Source organism: Apteryx rowi, unplaced genomic scaffold (assembly GCF_003343035.1).
Source record: "Apteryx rowi isolate R43461 unplaced genomic scaffold, aptRow1 scaffold_247, whole genome shotgun sequence".
Taxonomy (NCBI): Eukaryota; Metazoa; Chordata; class Aves; order Apterygiformes; family Apterygidae; genus Apteryx; species Apteryx rowi.
The window spans coordinates 402,148-422,032 of record NW_020448830.1 but is presented as its reverse complement, the minus strand read 5'-3'; the positions used below and the strand labels follow the sequence as shown (position 1 = coordinate 422,032).

Below are 19,885 nucleotides of genomic sequence, written 5' to 3'. Positions count from 1 at the left end.
TCTTTGAACMTTGTTTCTTCTTATACATGCCAGACACAAGTCTTCCCTTTCAAATAATTCCCTAAAGATCCATTTTACATACACTTTCAAAAACTGATAGTCAAGACCACTGTACCAAAAAACGTGCAAGTAACAGGGAAAGGATGATCTTGTCTTTGAAACAGGAGATGAGGTACACTGCCTTTTGGAAGTCTTTTACCTTATTTAATTGTTTGGCCCTCACTAATGTTCTTCTTTTATAGATTCAGCAGTTCAGTTCAAAAAACAGGGCAAGAGATAGTTCGCTAGTATCTCCAAAGCAGTCAAACTTCAATTGAAGAATTATGAAATATTAACAGTCAGATTTGGTTTAAAAAAAATCAGAAATTCCTTTTTTGAAAGAATTTAGAAAGAATATGTATTAAAATCAGAAGAATCTGATGGAATCAGTAACTACGTCTACTTCATCTTACAGCATCTCTCACACTAGGAGAGGCTGGGAGCTGGGATTGTTTAACCTCGAGAAACAGACTCGGGGGGGGAGGGGGTCTTGTCAATTCATTATCTGGAGAGAGGATAGAGGAGACAGAATCAGGCTCTTCTCAGTGGTACCAAGTGAAAGGAAAAGGGGTTATGGGCACAAACTGAAATACAGGAAATTCCATTTAAACATAAGAAAAGCCTTTTTTTATTGTGAGGGTGGTCAAACACTGGAAGAGGTTGCGCTGAGAGGTTGTAGAGCGTACATCCTTGGAGATACTCAAAACTTGACTGGATCTCGCCCTAAGCAACCTGCTCTACTTAACTCTGCTTTGAGGGGGAGATGGACTAGATTATCTCCAGTGGTCCCTTCCAGCCTCCACAATTCTATGACTCTACCTAAAGAAACCCAACCATATTGAAATTTTATCCACAAAGTTTTGGATGCTCTTACCTGCAAGTTTACTGCATCTTGATAAGTCAGCTTCACTGCAGCAGGAATCTGGGAGTACACTAGATGATTGTACTTGGGAATCAGACCCATTAGATCAGATATCTGTCGTATCACAATACTGTATGCCCTTGCTAAGCTGCTTGCAGATGTTAAATAGCTGCTTGCATTGCTGGCTTCAAGAGCAGCAGCTGCTGCTGCAGCACTCGTACTGATGGTACCACTCCGGCGTAGGTTTGACGGATCAATGTAAATCAAGCCTGCTGAACTTGCTAAACATAAGAGAAGGTAGGACATTAATGAATTTATTTAGCCTTTGCTATGTATTTTCTGTATTTACTGATATCATTTCTAGGAATAAACTTGTATATGGTACTGACATCACAACTCTGCTAGTAAAAAACCACCAGCTCAAGTAAGCACATTCATCATCTTAAGAGCTAGTATAGATGTTTCATTTTGTTAAATACAAAACCAGAACTGGAACAGTCAAGATACACCATCTCTGTCTTCCTAAGACAAGTATGTAACGTTTCATCCCTAAGAAAACAAACAAAATCAGGAGAAGGAACAAAGCCAGAGTTAATTGGCATTCATGCATTCATTTTACTCAGACTTGCCTGCTGGGGCTGATGTACTAGAAGGAGCAGTGCTAGTGGTTCGCTGGTTTTGGGTGTTACGTACAGCCCACTGCATTGAACGGGGAGCTTGGGCAGCACCATTGGCATGTGAGCTATTTGTGGTTCGTTCCAGAGGTTCATCAAGCATGAAGGTCTCCTGCTCTATGTCATCACTCTGACTGCTGCTGCTATCAGAATCACTGGAATCATTTGACTGAGAATCATCTTCAGAAAAGAATGCTGGAACACTGCTAGCTCCTATATAAGGAAAATAAGCAATAAACAGCAACTGACAACTGCTCTGGTGTGCGCAAATACATGTATTGTGACATTGTTGTAAGCTTCTTCATGAGAACAAACTACACATACTAAAAAGATTCAATTATCATTGCTGCAAATCTTTAATACATCATCTTTATGATATACAGCTAATTTTCCATAACAGTTTCCTGAAAAAGCAGTCAGATTACTTACACTTCAAAAAAAATAAAGAAATATTTTGATTTTAAAAAGTTTTCACTTATAAGCGAGCCTGATTCTGCACTCAGGCAATGATTCCTAAGATCTACACTWCCAAATTGGAAGGTACAGCAGCTGCTTTCAGATCTTCAAAGAACTGGTTAGGTTTTGTTTTTGAATTAAACCATATCTAACTTCTACACTAAAAATGAGTGAAAACATTTCATTTCACAAGTGTGCCAGATAATCTCTCGCTAACACATGCAGAAACTCCCTAAAAGCAAATAAGCAGATAGGTCTCATCTTAATACATCTCTCGCCAGAAAGGTCTGCATAGTTCTTTCCAATTACAGGTTAAGAAAAAGCAAAGGAAAAATRGAGAATGTGGGAAAAATGGAGGTGGGAGGGGGGAAGCAGGGTGAAGAGAGATGAAAAGAAAGGGAAAATAAGATTACAAGTGAAAGATATTTGTTAAGATGTCATGCTCAGGTAATTCTCCTTCTGTCCAACCTAGTCATGAAGTAAATCATTTCTCCAGTATATCTTTGGAATGCTGGATGCAGTCCAGATCCAAAGGCAAAGGATAGTATCACTTTTTTAGTGGAGCCAGTCCTGCCCTTGTTAAAGCTATATTCGAATCACTAAAAGTTTCTTTTTCCTGTACAACTTAATCTTAATACCTAAATTTAAGCAGCTAGAGTAAACACAAGATGATGTGGCATACCTGCTTCTGACCCAGCAGTAGCTGCAGTGACAACACTTCTGCGCCCACTAGCATTGTCCTGATTACTGTGGTTACTCTCACTGTCACTTTCTGTTTCAGCTGCAGCCAGCAGATCCAACTCCATATCACTGCCTATAAAAACAGTATCAAAAACATCTCATGTTTAAAAAGAGAAAGATTAGAATGACTGTAGTGTCTCAGATAAGACACTAAATCCACAGCCTCTTACTACAGCAGAAAGTAACAGATATGCAGGGAAAGGGCATAAAAGCAGTGCAAGCATACAAAAACACTTGCAGCATTCCTTCCCATTTTCTAGCAGTTAGCAATACCTGGCCTTCAGACTGTATCTTCCTCCTTATGCTCTTGATAACCCTTCACATAAGTTTTCTTTCCTAAACTTGGCTAATCCTGAACTCCTTTATATCTCTGGCATTCATAGCACCCCATGGCAATGATTTTCATAGTTACACATCATACAAAGAATCACTTTCATTTGTTCTAAACCTGCCACCTAACAGTGTCTTTAGTTGCCTCCAGTTATGCATTACATGTAATCAATCCCTGTTCACCATCTCCACACCATTCCTAATTTTATATACATCTTTCATCTTGTTTCACACAGAAATCAGTCCTTAGATTATACTTACAGGTAGGTTAAAAATCACAGAAAAACATTAAGAACCTCAATGCCCTCTCACTCTGAACTGCACATGTACATTCAACAGAAACACTGAAAATTAAGACACACTGAAAAGTAAGACTTTAAGAATTCACAATTAGCCACTCAAGCCAAAAGACTCCACAACTTTCTTTGTGCACATATATTAGGACAATTAACCTTAAGCTGTTTCAAATGACTATCCAAGGAATATCTGAAAACTTAAAAACAAAACACAGAAACACCTAATTAAAAAATACAGTTTCTATTCAGGTTTAAGTTTTGAGAAATAATGTTTCAAATAATCAGAAAATGAATTAACACTGTACTGAGAATGGGTTGACTGGAAACATGATGCATAGTTAAAAAGAGTAGAAGGTAACACACTTTTATCATAACTTTGGGCCATTTAATCCCAGTGTGACTGATACCAGATAAGTCACACTGACGGCAAACATTATTTCACATAATGGATTAATTCTGTCTATCAGAAAGTTCATCTACAATTTAACAGTATGTGACTGGTCTGAAAACTCAAGCACAATGGCTCAGATCCCTTTTGAGAACAAATCTACCATAACCACTACTCTATCATTAACCATAAAAGAGCTAGGCTATTTTTTAAATCCTTCAAATAATTTATGTCAACAACATTTTAAAATGGCAAGTGCCAAAGACAAAATGGATATTGTTAACAAAACACATGCTAACATTTGGTTTCTATTCTTTGGTACCTGAATATTCTCTCCTTGTGCACAGAGAAAAATAAAAATAAAAAAGTTTATGTGCCTGCCTACTACTAATTATCCATAATTTTACTCATCTCCTTTCTAAGATGTGCAGCCCTATATCCTTCAGTTCTCTTTGCTTATGCAGGTATCCCAAATCATTATCACCGGTGACCTCTGAAGATCCCTATTGTTTTTACTGCACAGCTTGTTCATCCTACCAGTAATTTGTATGATTCATGTTATACAATAAAACAGTTTTTATCTCATTCTTTAGGCATTTTAATATTGCCATCTTTTGTCATGTCTAATTTCCTGATTATGAGATCATTAAGGGATCATTACAAAACACACATACCATCTTCATCATGCTCATCGTGCTGTCCTTCTGCTTCAGCATTTTCTTCACCATGTTCTTCTTGTTCATCATGATGGTCCTCTTCACCAGCTACCCCCTCAACTACCTCAACCTAAAAACAGCATTATAAGTTTATGCTACTGTATCTTCCATATCTACATATTTCCAAAAACCCAATGTAAAATTAGCTTTAAAAACTAAGAAATAGAAAAAAATAATCTATTGATAGAAAAAAAAAAAAATCAACTTACAGCTGCAGTAGCTGTACAGCTGCTAGGAGAGAGCAGCTGGGGTATAAGTTTTTATGTAATTTCATTTTACATTTCATAGCATTATGAAAAAATCCAGGGTCACAAATACAAGACAGACTATGACATTAGACTTTAATGCTAATGCTGCCTACAAAACCTAAAATTAGTTTCCAAATATTGAAGAACCATCCTTCTGGTAAAAGACCCTCTTGTTCTCTAGTGGAATCTATATAATAGCAACCATATGCTGAAAGACTTAAAAAGTGTTTTAACAAGGATATAGTGTAAGATTATATGCAAAACCGACTAGAGATGCGTTTATTAGTGTTCTAAATCAAACTGCAATTCTGTCAAATTCAAGGCATTTAGTACATTCTGAAATCATTAAACATTGTTAAATATTGTCCCCACCTACAGAAGGATAAAACTATGTTGATTATACAACAGAACGCATATGGCACAGTCGGACTTCATGAAGTACTACAGCGCTATAAGGAATAGTCTCAACATCTTTGGTGAACTGAAGTCCCTGATGCGTGACCTGCTGGTTCAGATGYGATACCATGTGCTAATGTGCTGTAACACACATTACATGCCATACTGAGAAAAATTAAGAAAGCTGACCTCTTCCACATCTGCTGAAACGATATCATCTTGTTCTTCATCCCTGCCACGAACTGGCTGCGACTGGCTGATTCGTCTTTGCTGAGGGTTCCTTATGATGTAGGATGACTGAGACTGACTGGAACTTAAAAAAAGAAATTTCTCTTCTGTTATAAAAATAAAAGCATGTTCAAGAAGCAAGAGTTCAAATCCCTTTTCAAAGGAAATCTAAAAACATGCTGAAATGGCTAGACTGGAAGAATGAAAAGATTCTGCCAGGTTTATCAAGAAACTAGGATCAATTTCTTTTTCCTAGATGGGAGAATGGGAAGGGGGAATAACTCAGTCACAGCAAAGCTAAGTTGAAATGATCACATAGCACAACTAGACCACCTAAAACCAGAAATCCTCTCAAAGCCTGTAGAGATACTCCATGCTTCATGTGTAAATATTTCCAGACAGCAGACCACTTACATTACTGCTGGCAAAAAACTCCTTTTTTTTTTTTTGGCTATTTCTCAGAAGTATACAGTGAAAGATAAGAGGAAACAGACATAAATTAGAACAAGAAATTCCTATTAGATATAAGAAAAAGATTCTTCAAAATGAGGGTGGTCAAATATCAGAAAGTTGCCCCAAAGCACTGCGGAATTTCCATGCTTGGAGAGATTCAGAACCCAAACGAACAAGTCCCTGAGCAACCTGATGCAACTGGGGAGGGGGATTGGACCTGATGACCTCTGAAGGTCCACGTCAATCTTAATTATTCCATAATTCTGTCAGTAGGAAAGCATTTCCAGAATGGTTGGCCTATAAATAAAAAGCTAACAGAAAACCAAAACAAAACTCAAACTTTGACAAGCCACAGGAGAACAGAACATATAGTGAGCTTTACCTGCTAGACTGGTCAGATGACGGCCTAGGTGGTAGAGGCTCTACAGAAAACAGTTCTTCACTTCCCTGCATGGCATCTATACTAGTGCTAGCAAGAGTAAAGGGTGCTGTGGGACGTGCAATTCCCATCCTGACTGGAATAATTAGAGATTCTGCTACATTGCACAACTCTTCGACAGCATAGGGCAATAATGCCTGGAACACACGTTTACATTTTCCAATTGGCTGTGGAATAAAATTGCTGGGAGGAGGGGTGGGGAAAGAAGGAAAAAGAAAGGTCAAATGTATCGTCTCTTCAAAAAGCTTTAGTTATATAAAAGTTTCTCCAAAAATATATTAATCATTAATAAATACATATAATAAATAATAATAAAATATATTTGTGTGCACGCATGGGTTTGTGTGGGGGTGTGTAGTAACAATCTGTACAGTTATTAAAAAGTCAGTTAAAAACATGCATCATTCAATAACTTAGGACTAAAGCTGGCTATCTAAATCTATCAGTGACAAACAACTATAGATTATAATTTTGATAAATATGTAAAAAAAAACCCTACTTCCCTCAAATCCTTAAGTTTTTAAGCAGAAAAGTTCAGTATGCTAGTTTAAAAGAATATAAGCTTAACAAACACTATTTAAAAGGCTGCATGCAATATTAGCAGCTACTGTCTAGTCTTCAGCTATATGCTTTTCACACAATGCTGCCCACAGACTGCAAATTAATTCAAATGGTTCTGCCTATTACAGATTAGCATCAACTCATTAATAGGAAGAATTAAAACAAAACAAAACAAAAACACACTTACTTTTTCTTTTTTGAGGAAGCCATTTCCACACTAAGAATGACAAACACTCTTGCCACAGAACGCAGGAACCTCATTGTAACTGCAATAGCTTCTTCTCTACGTCCTGGCGTATATTTGTTTTGTAACTCCTTTACCAAAGTACCCAGCAAAGTATCTAAAAGCTATTAAAAAAGGTGATTACAACACAGTGAAGGTGTGTAATTTAGAAGCTTGAAACGAGCAAGAGCAAGATTCAAAGGCAGACCATAGTCATAACAGTATAATTAAAAAAAAAAAAAAAAAAAAATCACACCACCACTAACAAAGTTTATTTCAAATTGGTCTGTATCACCCAAGATATACTTTAATGTCACATTATTCAGAAATGTATTTAAAACATGACTAAGAGTGCTTACCAAAATGTCTGCTGTACACTTGACAATAAGGCAGTGTGTGAAACAGTCCAAGCGAATAGTTCCACTTTGCTGATTAAGGTAAACTTGTTCTTCAGGCAAAAGATGACCTATCCTACTGCTTGCACTAAGACTTGGAAAAAACAAAAAGAAAGGAATAAACTTTATGTAAGTGAGTAGGTCTCAAATGTCAGATCAAACTTTACATTGACAAGTATTTGTAAATACACACGGGTCTTTATTTTCCTGGGAGCCAAACATGATCATAGACTTCAGTGCATTCCAATCTTGCAAAACACGTTCCAAAGCAAGCTGGGCAAATCGAGGAGGTTCTAAATCATGATCAGGCATATCAGAATCTAAAGAAACAAAAAAAAAAAGTGAGAAAGAGATACAGAAATACAGAAATTGCCCATTTGTTCCAGTGAAACAGCTCCTACCTTCAGGATTTGCAGTTTTACGATTACGATCTTCCCTAATTCTAGGCGGTCTGTACTGGCAGTGTTCCACCGTTTGCCTGGCAACTGTCTGTACTAAAAACAGCAGAAGATGTTCTCCCCTGTAATACAAAAATTGATTAGTGCAGATATAATATACTACGTATTTTAAAATCATAAATGTCATGTTGCCTTAGTCATTGAAAATACGAACTTACCTGCTATTTGGCATAGTAACAAGATTTGTTGTGGTAAGCAGTCGATAAAGCAGATCAAGGCGAGCAGACTTTTGTCCTGCAATTAGTGTTTTACATTTGCACTTTTCCCAGCAATCACAGTAGGCTGTTGGGGATGTTCGTTTGAGCCTACAATATACAGAAAACGTAAGTTGCAACACTGTTCAGGTACAAACCAAGTATCTTCTAAACAGGCTGAGGGTGTTTGTGTACACATTAAGATTTATGCTAGAGTTTTTAAAGGCACCAAAACCTAGCTTAAAAGAGAAATACAGACATTTTAAGTGGCTACGCTTGGCATTTTCTATTCTCTATTCCTACAACTGATTTTATGAAGGTAGTTCCACTGTAGAGCTTTTCATATTGTCTTAATAAATCTCATCTAAGACTTCTGATTCCTCCCCAAAATAGCCTCCAGACAAGAAAGTTAAATTGAAAATACTTTCCACATGCAATAAAATCTCAGTAATTCTTATGATGCCAAGAACACATTTATAATTTTATTTGTTAGCTTATTACAGTGAGGATACTAATGCAGTAACAGTTACACCCTGTAACAGGGGTACAAAACATCTGTAGCTTCAAAGCTTTGGCCAGGCTGGGCAGAGACATCTTGCATGTACATTTGACTGTTAGCTCACTTCTCCGTTTATTACAGTTGATCTTGGAGGCAAATATGCTACACTTCTTTCTGAAACTTTACAGGAATGGCCTGTCTTAAGGGCTCATTGGCATCAGAAACTTTTAGAGGCATCCAAAATGAAATTATGGTATTATTTAGCTATATTATTCTCAAAACAGTGTTTACTCATTAAACACTTTGAGGATATTACGCACCACCTTATTCATTTACTCTAACTCTCCAAAGTAAAAAGTACAAGACTGCTTCATATTACTCTTGCTTTCAATCCTGACCCATAAAATAAATCTTACAGAGCAGAAGGAAATGAAATTGACATATTTCAAATATTTTATTAATCTTTTGTTCTCTAATATCTGAGGAATTTAGCCAAGAGAAAATTATTAGCCATCAGTAAACAAATGAAACCCCAAATGATTAATTTTATTTTAAGAAACAGAACACAATACTTACTTGCAGTCATGTCCTTTGTGGCAGACCCTCGCACATTCTGTGCAGCAACAAAGAGATTCTAGTAGGCCACAAGTTCGACATTCAAATATATCCTTAAATGAAAAAAGCAGTTTTACCAAAAATATCATACATAGTTTTGTCCCTGCAGCACTTGCTATCTTGCAACATTAGAGGTTACAATAAAATTGCACCTGTTCAAACTGATGGCTTCACTTAGAAATAAGTCAATTTCAGAAGGTGAAATTTTGTTGTTAGTTAAGTCTTAGAAAATACAGAATATTTCCCTCCATCAAAATTTTTGCCAAAGCTAGGAAGAGGGAAAAAAACCCATCTATTAGCAACAATATTTTGATATCATAGTCAGCTACGAGAGTAAGAAGCAATTAAGGAAAGCAATAACTATCCCAGACTATTAAAAGTTACAATCATTAAAACATTACAACTTTAATCATTTAGGAACTAGATTAGCAGACTAACATAACAGTCTACATAGAAAAAGAAAAACTTACTTGATTAATATGTTCTGCACCAGTCCATGTAAAACTGCATGTATCATTACAACACAAAACATACAAAGGAGAGTCATCTGGATTTGTACCAGAAGGACAAACCATTCCCATAAACACATCATCTTCTTTTTCACTTGAAGTTGCCTCAGCTAAAAGAGGAACAGAACACCAGTGTTAAAAAAAGGGAAAAGGGGGGGGGGGGAAGACCCCACAGACAGAGCCCATCCTTGACTGAAGTTTCCCATTATAAAACCCCATACAGAATTATAAATTTGAATAAAGTCTCCCTCACAGTTTTTTTTAATGAAAGTTTTCTGCTTGCCACATTACAGGTATTTCTTATGGAAGAAGCTGCAAATTCCTGACTGAGAAGTACAACCAGTAGCTCTTTCCTAGTTTTAAAATCACTGTTATTCTAATCAATTCAAGGGATTACCATTTTGAAAGACTAAAAATAATTTATGGGCAATGTTCTTGTAAGGAATACATATAGTCCTACAGATCTTGTCATACCACCATCCTAATTTGGTCAAGTCTCCCCTCAAGTTCAACTTCACATATTTCACTTATGCAAGAAAATCTCAACATCAAAAGAGAGTCATAAAATAGGTGTTTGCAAAAGAGTCTTTACAGGAACAGGATCTAGCTCTGAAGAYTGTTTTATCAGGTCCTATTTTTCAATTCAAAGAAAGAACTTTCAAGTTAATTCACTGATGTTTGTAAAGCAATGGAATGCTGAAAAGATTATGAAGTACACAAAAGTAATAATAATCACAGAACTCCATCTTAATATATATACACTACACAATAGAAAGATATTGGATAATAGTAGGATTTCCAGAACATGCAGTAGTAGACCCTGTTCTGGAAGAAGTGCTTACCACCATCAACAATTGCTCAAGCACACGTAATTTTACACAAAAAAGTACTGTTAATGATGAATTTGTACACATTCTAATGCCAAACTTTAGAAGGAAACAATACACTAATAAATATTGAAACTGATTTACCTTTAGCAATTTTCTGCGCAGTTTCTAGAATTGTAATTGCAGCAGGATATGCCCTGCCACTAACTGCTGACATAAACGGTGTCATGCCTCTTGCATCCCTAGGGGGTTAAAATAAAAAAATAGTAATATTTTAAAAAAAGTCAAAACACACTGATTTTTGTTACAACAGGAAAAGTAGGAAACAAATACATCAGAACATTGTCGTAACACTGTCAACCTTGTACAAACAGAAAAATCACTGAGTGAATAAGCACTCTTTCTTATTCATTTTATTTCTGTGAAATATACCTACTTTTAAAGGATGGCAGCACACAAACATAGCCAATGGTCAACATTTAAAATTCTCCACTTTAAATAATGTGCCTTTAAGTAACTTTTATAAAAAGGCTTTTATGTGATAAATTTCAGGTGATATACCATTATAAAGGATAGTGAGAATTCATTTGAAAACCCTTACTTGGCTGACAGCAATTCTCGAAGATAGGGTTGTAAAACAACACTATCGCATAGTAATTTCAGTATGAAATGAGCATTTGCCTTCCGATCCTTTGATTCCACTACAGATGGTTCAGTGGAAGGACCTGTAATGAGGAAGAAAAATATATAAACAGTTTTCTCCAAAATGAGTATTTATTAAAAGCAAATAATTTGATATTTCACCGAAGGGAGTGATTCATCAGTAACTTGACTTGTCATGGCTTTGCTAGTTTCAGCACCATTTCGCTCAAGTTTTGTAAGTTTCAGTTCCACAGTTCATTCTGAAGTACAGGCAGTAAGCCCAATTTCAGAATGATTACTCTATTTTCACATATATGTCATTTCCAGGTAAAAATATTTTTTACGTAAAACGGAGCATAGGGCTTTATGTCCTTTCTGTACACTTGTAAAACTCTGTTTCAATTCAGTCTCTTCATTTGGAAGGAAGTGTTTGCATATGCAAGAAGTGCATAGAAGCAAAGATAGCTTTTGAGATCATTTTCCTTCTGAAGCATAACCACGTAAGTAGTGTGTTCTCACCTGGTATAGTGGAGGTGCTAGGTCCTTGGCCGGTGCCAGTCGCTGCTGTGGTAAGAGATCCCACAGCGGGGGCCAGGATAAAATCAATGTCACCATCTTTCAGTAAACAGAACAGCAGGATGTACATCAATACATAAAAACATCCCTAACAACATGCTCTTTCTGCAGCGCCTAACACCCTGCATGTTTTCTGTATTTAATTGGTAACCTTTCCTACAAACCACCACATTCCTAGACTAGTATCAGTGCAACCAGCATTACAAAACATACTTTGCAGAAGACTGGCAACAATATTAGAAAGATACATCCTGAATTTAAAAGTGCTTTCAAGTCTTCAGTCAACTCTCACGCAAGTCTCACTAGCTCAATGACATTAAATATTTTAGTCTCATGCTGAAGTCTAAGCAATTCACCTTAAAAGTCACTGGTACCTTTGTTAAGCACTGTGGTACTTTGTTAAGTAATTTTACAGTCTAGTTCGATACATCAGCAGACTTACCTGGATCCATGGCAGGAGGATCTGGAACCCAGCTGGGAGGAGCTATGGGAGGAGAAACTGGATCCTGGTGATCACTTGATGAAGCACCAGCTTCATGTCTGCCCAACCCAGCAGCTCTCAAGGATCTTCGCATCATTTCTCTTAATCTCAAACTGAATACAAAAATGAGGCAAAAATACTATTTCACTTTCATTCATAATTAGACAGAACATTAAAGCAAAGTTTCACACTAAAAAAGGAAACCAAATTTATTTCCAGTTTTCTTCAGCATAGAGAAGAATGAGCAAAGAGGTATTTTTCATTCCATTTTGTCACAATGGAATATACTGGCCTTTGAAGAACAGTCAGCTAACACTGAATCAAGACGTATTTGAGCCCAGAACACATCTACTCTTCCTCCTCAGTCTTTCCCTGGTCACCCCAGCACACCCTTTTGCAGGGAGCAGCAGTTGATGGGCATTACCAAAACTATATACCTCAAATTTGTTGCCAGGGGAGTTAAGCTCACAAAGGGATTTGTTGTCATTGTTGTTTACATACAACTCCAAAAAGAGGTTTATGAAGAAACAGAAAGGGACTTGAAAAATTTATCATTTGAAAGGAGTAATTTGTTTAAAAGTATGCACATGAAAGAACTGCTTTATTGAGGATGGTCATAAAACAATCTTAAGAAATTCTGTATCACCATACTGGAGAGAAAGGTGGTAGGAATAACATAGAAGCAAAGAGCTCTGTGTGATACCAGCAAAGAGGTATAAAATCGAAGGTGTGTTTGGGGGTTTTGTTTGTTTAAATGCACTTCCTCTTAAATAAGAGTCAGGCCTCCTAGAGAACATAGCGGGGAAACTTCAACCCTTACCTCCTGTATCAAAAAAATCATAGGTTTGAAAACTAGCTTAGAAAGAACAAAGACATTTCACATGAATTGCTTCAACTACAGAGCTAAGTACAAAAATTAAACAATGTCCTCATCCAGAGAGCACTGAACAAGAACTCAGTACAGATACCTTTAAGTTCTGTTGACATGAAAACCACTCAATTACTGTTAACACCGGAACTTATCACCAAATTTCCTTCCCTGCCCCCACAGAGAAGTATTTCCACTTTACACCTGAGGAGGGAACCCCACCAACCCTAGAAAACCAAAGTAATTCAGAAACATCCCACTGTTGGTGGTCATGTCAGAAGAGGCTCAAAAAAATAAATAAAAGAAATAAAGAAAAAAAAAAATCACTGGAGCCCCTGTTTGGTGCTTGAAGAAGTGAAATCTGATTTTAAACTAGCAATGGAACCCATTCTTAAACTTGACTGAAGGAAAGCTTTAAGAGAACTTGGTAATTAATACTGAAATTAGCAGACAGAAAACAAGAAAAAGTCAGTCAGTTTACCTTCTGCTGCTTGACGACCCTGCCCGATTTCCCGGGCCATTACTTGACACAACTGAGATTGCATTTGCAATAGCTTCAACAGCTGACAGCCTTTCAGCAAACGTATTCCTTTCAGAGCGCTCTGCTTCTGAAAATTAAGAAAAACTTTGGTGCCAAAATTTCATTTAGGAATAAATCATCACATCTGGACTCATAAATAGTCCTCAAATAGGAACCCTTGAGAGTGACCCCTCAAGCTATACATACGTACAGATGTATGTATGTATATATATATAAAACAGTTCTTTTCAGAGATATTTCACCTATCCTTGGTTCCAGTGTAAACTAACTGAATTTTAGCTATTCTGTTTATGATGAAGCTAGCATTCATTTTTGAAAATCCATCAACAGTAAATGCCCTGGTTTTAAGTGTAATTAGCTGTTTTGCTGCCTTATGAAATCTGCCCTAAGTCTCTAGAAAAATTCAGTTTATAGATGTTCAGTAAAGATACTAAAATTTAATATCAGAACTCTAACAATTTAACTTGCTTTGGACGTGTATTTTGGATCTGTCTTTTCAAAGATCCTTTCTACTGGCTACACTGAGCAAGTATCAAACCACAGAACAACAAAGCAACCTTTCTCTAGCTTTGTGTGTCTGGGCCCAATTTTTCTGCAATTCCTTTATTCAACTCCATGGGAGCTATGATGAAACTAGGAACAGGATCTTGGAACAAGAAATGTCCTCAATATTCCCCTTCTGGCATTTAAGGAGGGAGCCACATGAAGAGTTAAGGATCTCAGGCACACACTAGGTGGGAAAAGGCAGTAGGGTTTATAATTGTTAAAGAACATATCTGGAGTCTTGAATTGAATCCGTTACTCCTAAATCGATCTTCTTTGCAGTTTAACTTACAGACAGTAATATTAGTTATCACTGCCCTCCAGATGATGCACAGAAAATAAGCTTGTCCTCCTATCAATTGCTAGCAGTTGCAGTGGAAGGTGAATGTGCTTTGAATCTAAGGATATGAATCCCCTTTTAAAAACAGCTTTTGTTACGGGAAAGAGAGAGGCAGAGGGGTGTTAGAGTCTATCAGGTTCACATTTTTCAATTTTTTCTATTTTTTGAAAAGGTAAATTACATCCAAATGAAGTTACTCAAAGAATGTCAAGGTTGCAAAGACAAGCACTCAAATGAGAAAAAGTCAGATTAAGTTTGCCCATGCATCCTTATGTCTGCTTCTTTGTGTGCTTACAGTAAAACACAATCTTCAGTTACATGGTTAGTTGGATTTTGTTTGTTGTTTTCTTTTTGTTTTGTTTTTCAACAAGACCCCTGCCTCAATCAGTGCACAGGATGGACGACACACTAAAGATGAAGGGTTGTATGATGAGCAAGCTGTTTGTGCCTTATTTGCTGCAAAATTCGTAAGGTGTGTAGCAATGCCGCAAGAGCCTGGAAGGGAGAGGGRGAAACACTGTCTTGTGTTTAATGCCACTAAACATCACTCGGGAGAACTGGATCCTATTTCTGCCACATCTAACAGCACACAGAACTTTGTGAAACAAATGATCATGATACATTTTACTCATTTTTGGACACTAAACAGGCACCTGACTCACAGAAATGGTTGACATTCACAGAACAGTTAAAGTTACTATTAACTCAGCTCTGGAATAAAGTGTTTTGAAACATCTACTCAAAAAATGAGATCAGACCCTAGACTTCTCAAACAGAACTCTCAAAATTAGCTAATACTTTTGAATACATAAAAACTTCAAGCTATAATACCCTCAAGAGATGAGCAAGTTGCAGCATTATCCCCATTTTATAAACAGGGATAAGAGGAACAGTTAAGGTCTACAAATGATTAAAATTCAATGACAGCATCATACAAAATCCCACAAGGAAGTTTATTCATTATTCATTGCAGGGCGTGTATGGTGTGCAATAAGTAAGGAATGGGGCCACACACTGAATGATGAGGATAAAAAGAAATATTGAATAGCTACCCATTCGGTGAGCACCGTCCATCTTGTGCACTGAATGAGGTAGTCCTGTGAAAAAAATAGTATGACGGTGTAATTAAAGACCATATCACAATGCACACCCATGTATAGCACATGGGTAAACTTAATTCTGGTATTTCCTAATTTTCTTGAGTGCCTGACTTAGCAACCTTGTTGTTCTGTTAACATACTTTTCATATAATAGTATTTAATAAACATTTTAAATGGTATCAGTGCCTGGCTTAACAAATTATTTGTTCACACTTCTCAATATATATTGCAAGAAAACATTTCTTAATGGAAGCATTAACTAGAACCCTTGAAAAATAATAAATACTCTGTTAAAAAATTACTATTGACATAAAGGGGAAAAAATACTTGTTTTCATCTAGAATTAATATGTGGATGTGAAAAGTTTGTCTCTTACAATCAATAAAGATAGCCTCGTATTGATAAGTATTGAATACCTATAAACCCTCGTGATAGCAAAAAAAAAATATTTTGTCCCAGAACCTTTGAAAGGTTAGGACACATTTTAGGTGCTAAATTTTAAGAYATCCATATCTGAAGAATGCAATTTTTATTTTAAAAATTCTTGAAAATGCATAAAAAGTTTATTTTCAAATTATTTTCATGACATTGTTGAGCTCACCCTCTTCCTCTTTTGTTTCTTTGTTGCTGGTTGGAAAGCATACAGATACGCAAGCATGCAGAATATTGCGGTTTCCATCGCATCTGTGGCYGAGGAACGTCTGCAGCACTTGTGGATTCTGATCCAAGACAACYGCTTGTTCAAGATTCATCAGGTATTGTCTGCAAGCCTCATAGTCACATCGGAGAATATGCTGCATTAAAGTTTGCTTCTGTGCTCAAAAGAATAAAATAATTTAACAAATGAAAATACAGATTGCAGATATACAAATATCTTTACTTCTTTTAAAAAGGAATAAAATGGTCTAAATCTAGGACATCCTCTGGCAGTCAGTGCAGGAGCTGTTGAGAATAAACATCATCTCAATTATCCCACTGTTAAAAACAGAAAATAGCATTCAGACACTAACAAGTTGAGGAAAGGACATGCTTAAACAGCAGAAGCTATCAGGCTCACAAAAGTATGCCTTTGGCTTCACAGTTTGGTTCTTAAAACAGATTACAGATTTCATGGCTACATATAAAATGGGAAAAATGGTACAATTGGAAAACTAAGGTGTCCACATGTAAACCTAGTTAATTTTAAGCAAATGATATGCATGCTGGGAAGTGAAGGAATAAAAACTCCCAGACCCTCCTCAGATCTGTGAGACTCACCCCATATAACAAGCTTTTCCACAGGGGTTGAATACTCCACTGTGAAATCAATCTCAGTCTAATAGGTACGCAATACCTCCTGGTGGCAGCATAGCACAGAGCAGATGCAGTTAAGCTGCACCAAATCACTGACTGATTTATACAAGCACTATACATAAATTCACAGCAGAACTGCCCATACAGCACCACAGATGACTACAGAACTTTACAGCCAATTCAACTGAAAACTGTCTGTTTCACTCTCATCATTTCCTCATTTATGGTCCTAATATAAGGTACAAAAAAACAAATAACAAAAAAAAACCAAAAAAGTGATAGATGTACTGCATTCACAACAAGAAAAACTAGTTGCTGTACCCCTCAGAAAACCTGTACACTCCTAAAACTTAAATAAAATTATACACTGGTAGTATGCATATGAAGGTGACAGTTTTAAAAGTAATGTCTAAAAATAATATTAGTTAAAAGCCTGATCAAGTTTTATACTGAAGCTATGTGTCACCAAAACATATCTTTCACTTTACTACATACATTTGTTTGTACTTTCATGTTTATAAGAGATTCTTCAGCTGGCATTAATTTCTTTGAAGTAGTATAACTAAAAATTGTAAACACCAAGCTGTTTTAAGCATCATTTTATAAAAGCAAGCAGCAAATGAGCACATTATGATGTATTAAAGAAAGTATTTTACCTCAACAGCCATAATGATTATAGCAGCTTTCTTTTTGATGGTCGAGTTAGCAGGAAGATTTGTTAAGGAATGAACACCCATTCCGAGACTACTAATAGGTGGAAGATCAAGCCAGTCAGGGTCTCTTATCCCACCCATGCAGTCTTTTGCCATTGGATAGATAGTACCATTTCCATCTCTAAGAATAATAGGAGATTCCTACATTTGGGGAAAAAAGTTTTAACATTTTATCTCCACAATTTATAAATATTACCCTTCACAAAAGGTCCATTTCTGCTTGACTGCCTACAAGGAGTCCAGTTTACCCAAAATTCTTGTTTACAGCTTTGCCTCCTATCCCTACAAGAGGCACAGCGTAAGATAGTAGATTCCCTTTCTCAAATGCCTGGAACATGCTTAACATAGTAAATACTTTTAAAAGTGTCTTATGACATATGTCTCTAATGAAATATCAATAATGAAACATAAGGTACCTACACTTAGCTTACTGAAATACATCAACAGAAACCTGAACATATAAAATGAAACGTACAAGCACAGTTCCTTTGCCAAAAATGTTTCCTTCAACTATTATAAGCAAAGAATATTGCTTATATGGAAGTTAATAAAATGATTTTGGTATTTATTCTAAACCCTCCTCATGTATGCCTGCACTGTGAAATCAGCTGTACAATCAGATAAAATAGGATGCTTAGGACTGGACAGTAGAAGGAATTGCACAAAAACTCAATATTATTTTTAATGCCAAGTGCAGATTTTTTGGGAACATTTCCATTTGTTTTCAAGCAGGTCAGATGAATATCCATTCTCTTCCAAAACAAAGTTAGATAGCAAGTTTACAATAACACAGGAACTACTCTGTCTTTTTTTTTTTTTTAACCTTTTATTCAAGGACCACGAAGGACTTTGAATAAGATTATTAGAAGTGCTTAAGTGAGTTACATTGCTACTCCCCTATGTGCCCTAGCAGCAAAGGCGGCCAGCGGTATCCTGGGCTGCCTTAAGAAGAGTGTTGCCAGCAGGTCAAGGGAGGTGATTCTTCCCCCCTGCTCAGCCCTGATGAGGCCACACTTGGAGTGCTGGGTCCAGTGTTGGGCTCTGCAGTACAAGAGAGACAGAGCTACCGGAGCGAGTCCAGCGAAGGGCTACTACAATGATTAAGGGACTGGAGCATCTGTCATATGAGGAAAGGCTGAGAGAGCTGGGATTCTTTAGCTTGGAGAAGAGAAGGCTCTGGGGGGATTTTATCAATGTGTATATCTGAAGGGAGGCTGCAAACAAGATGGAACCAGACCCTTCTCATGGTGCCCAGCGACAGGACAAGAGGCAATGGGCACAAATTGAAACACAGTAAGTTCCATCTGAATATGAGGAAAAACTTCTTTAGTGTCAGGGTGACTGAGCACTGGAGCAGGTTACCCAGAGAGGTTGTGGAGTCTCCATCTTGGAGATATTCAAAACCTGACTGGACTTGGTCCTGGGAAACCTGCTCTAGCTGACCCTGCTTGAGGAGGGGGGTTGGACTAAGTGATCTTCAAAGGTCCCTTCCAACCTCAACCATTCTGTGATTCTGTGATTCCCCACCCCCTCTTCCAAAATATTAATGGTAGCAGCAAGTCTTTCACAACCCATTTAAAGAACTATTTTTTGTTGGTCTTTGGAAAAGCCTCACGAAAGCTGTGCCATGCCATTTGAAGGCAAAGGAAGTGAAACACAGTGAGGTTAAATGATTGAGACGCAAAACAAACCTGTCCAGCTGTAAAAATGGCAACACTTCTCTCATTCTGACCCAGGAACGCAATGCTGCTAGTAGGGAAATTATTTTCCTGTTCAGCCTTTCCTGTAGCAAGGTCAAATATACAGTATCGAACCCAGTTCCCAGTTTTCAGGACAGCATGCACTCCTTCAAAAATACAYGAAGAGAAAGGTTAATCCCTTTGCTGATAGCATTCAGTAAAAGAACTCCTAACTATTGCACCTTTAAGGATTTATTAATATCAGTGAAAACAACTATTTATGTTAGTTTGACAGTTGTAGTTTTCCACTAGGGAAGGGGGCAGGTAACAAAGAACACAATGGACTATCTTAAAGGTAAAGTCCTACTTACCTTTTGAATCTACATTTACTGCTAGAATCTCTGTTTTTTCAGGTATACACAGCTTTTTAGGTGTCCTTTGAAAACAGTCAGGAACTTTTGGAGTTCCACCAGTTTTTACTACCTAAAAATATATGTAAAATTTTAATAGGCAGTTTGTGCATAGTGCTAACACTCCAAAATACTGCTTGTTTTCTCAAGAG

The 19,885-nt window shown here is 36.9% G+C and overlaps 1 protein-coding gene across 2 annotated transcripts in view; it reads right to left on the bottom strand.

Moving 5' to 3' along the window:
• Positions 1-19,885, bottom strand: part of UBR5 (ubiquitin protein ligase E3 component n-recognin 5) — a 72,921-nt gene that overhangs the window by 18,410 nt on the left and 34,626 nt on the right. For both annotated transcript variants that reach the window (XM_026066737.1, XM_026066736.1), the window contains exons 17-39: positions 19,695-19,806; positions 19,336-19,490; positions 17,588-17,785; positions 16,240-16,450; positions 15,591-15,635; positions 13,596-13,722; positions 12,208-12,359; positions 11,709-11,804; positions 11,149-11,272; positions 10,692-10,789; positions 9,682-9,830; positions 9,173-9,264; positions 8,062-8,208; positions 7,847-7,965; positions 7,639-7,765; positions 7,410-7,539; positions 7,015-7,175; positions 6,210-6,449; positions 5,336-5,459; positions 4,461-4,572; positions 2,714-2,845; positions 1,531-1,788; positions 914-1,182 (exon numbers count right to left, since the gene is read on the bottom strand). In XM_026066737.1, the coding sequence (XP_025922522.1) occupies positions 914-1,182; positions 1,531-1,788; positions 2,714-2,845; positions 4,461-4,572; positions 5,336-5,459; positions 6,210-6,449; positions 7,015-7,175; positions 7,410-7,539; positions 7,639-7,765; positions 7,847-7,965; positions 8,062-8,208; positions 9,173-9,264; positions 9,682-9,830; positions 10,692-10,789; positions 11,149-11,272; positions 11,709-11,804; positions 12,208-12,359; positions 13,596-13,722; positions 15,591-15,635; positions 16,240-16,450; positions 17,588-17,785; positions 19,336-19,490; positions 19,695-19,806 (3,378 nt within the window). The remainder of the gene's footprint in view (positions 1-913; positions 1,183-1,530; positions 1,789-2,713; positions 2,846-4,460; positions 4,573-5,335; positions 5,460-6,209; positions 6,450-7,014; positions 7,176-7,409; positions 7,540-7,638; positions 7,766-7,846; positions 7,966-8,061; positions 8,209-9,172; positions 9,265-9,681; positions 9,831-10,691; positions 10,790-11,148; positions 11,273-11,708; positions 11,805-12,207; positions 12,360-13,595; positions 13,723-15,590; positions 15,636-16,239; positions 16,451-17,587; positions 17,786-19,335; positions 19,491-19,694; positions 19,807-19,885) is intronic.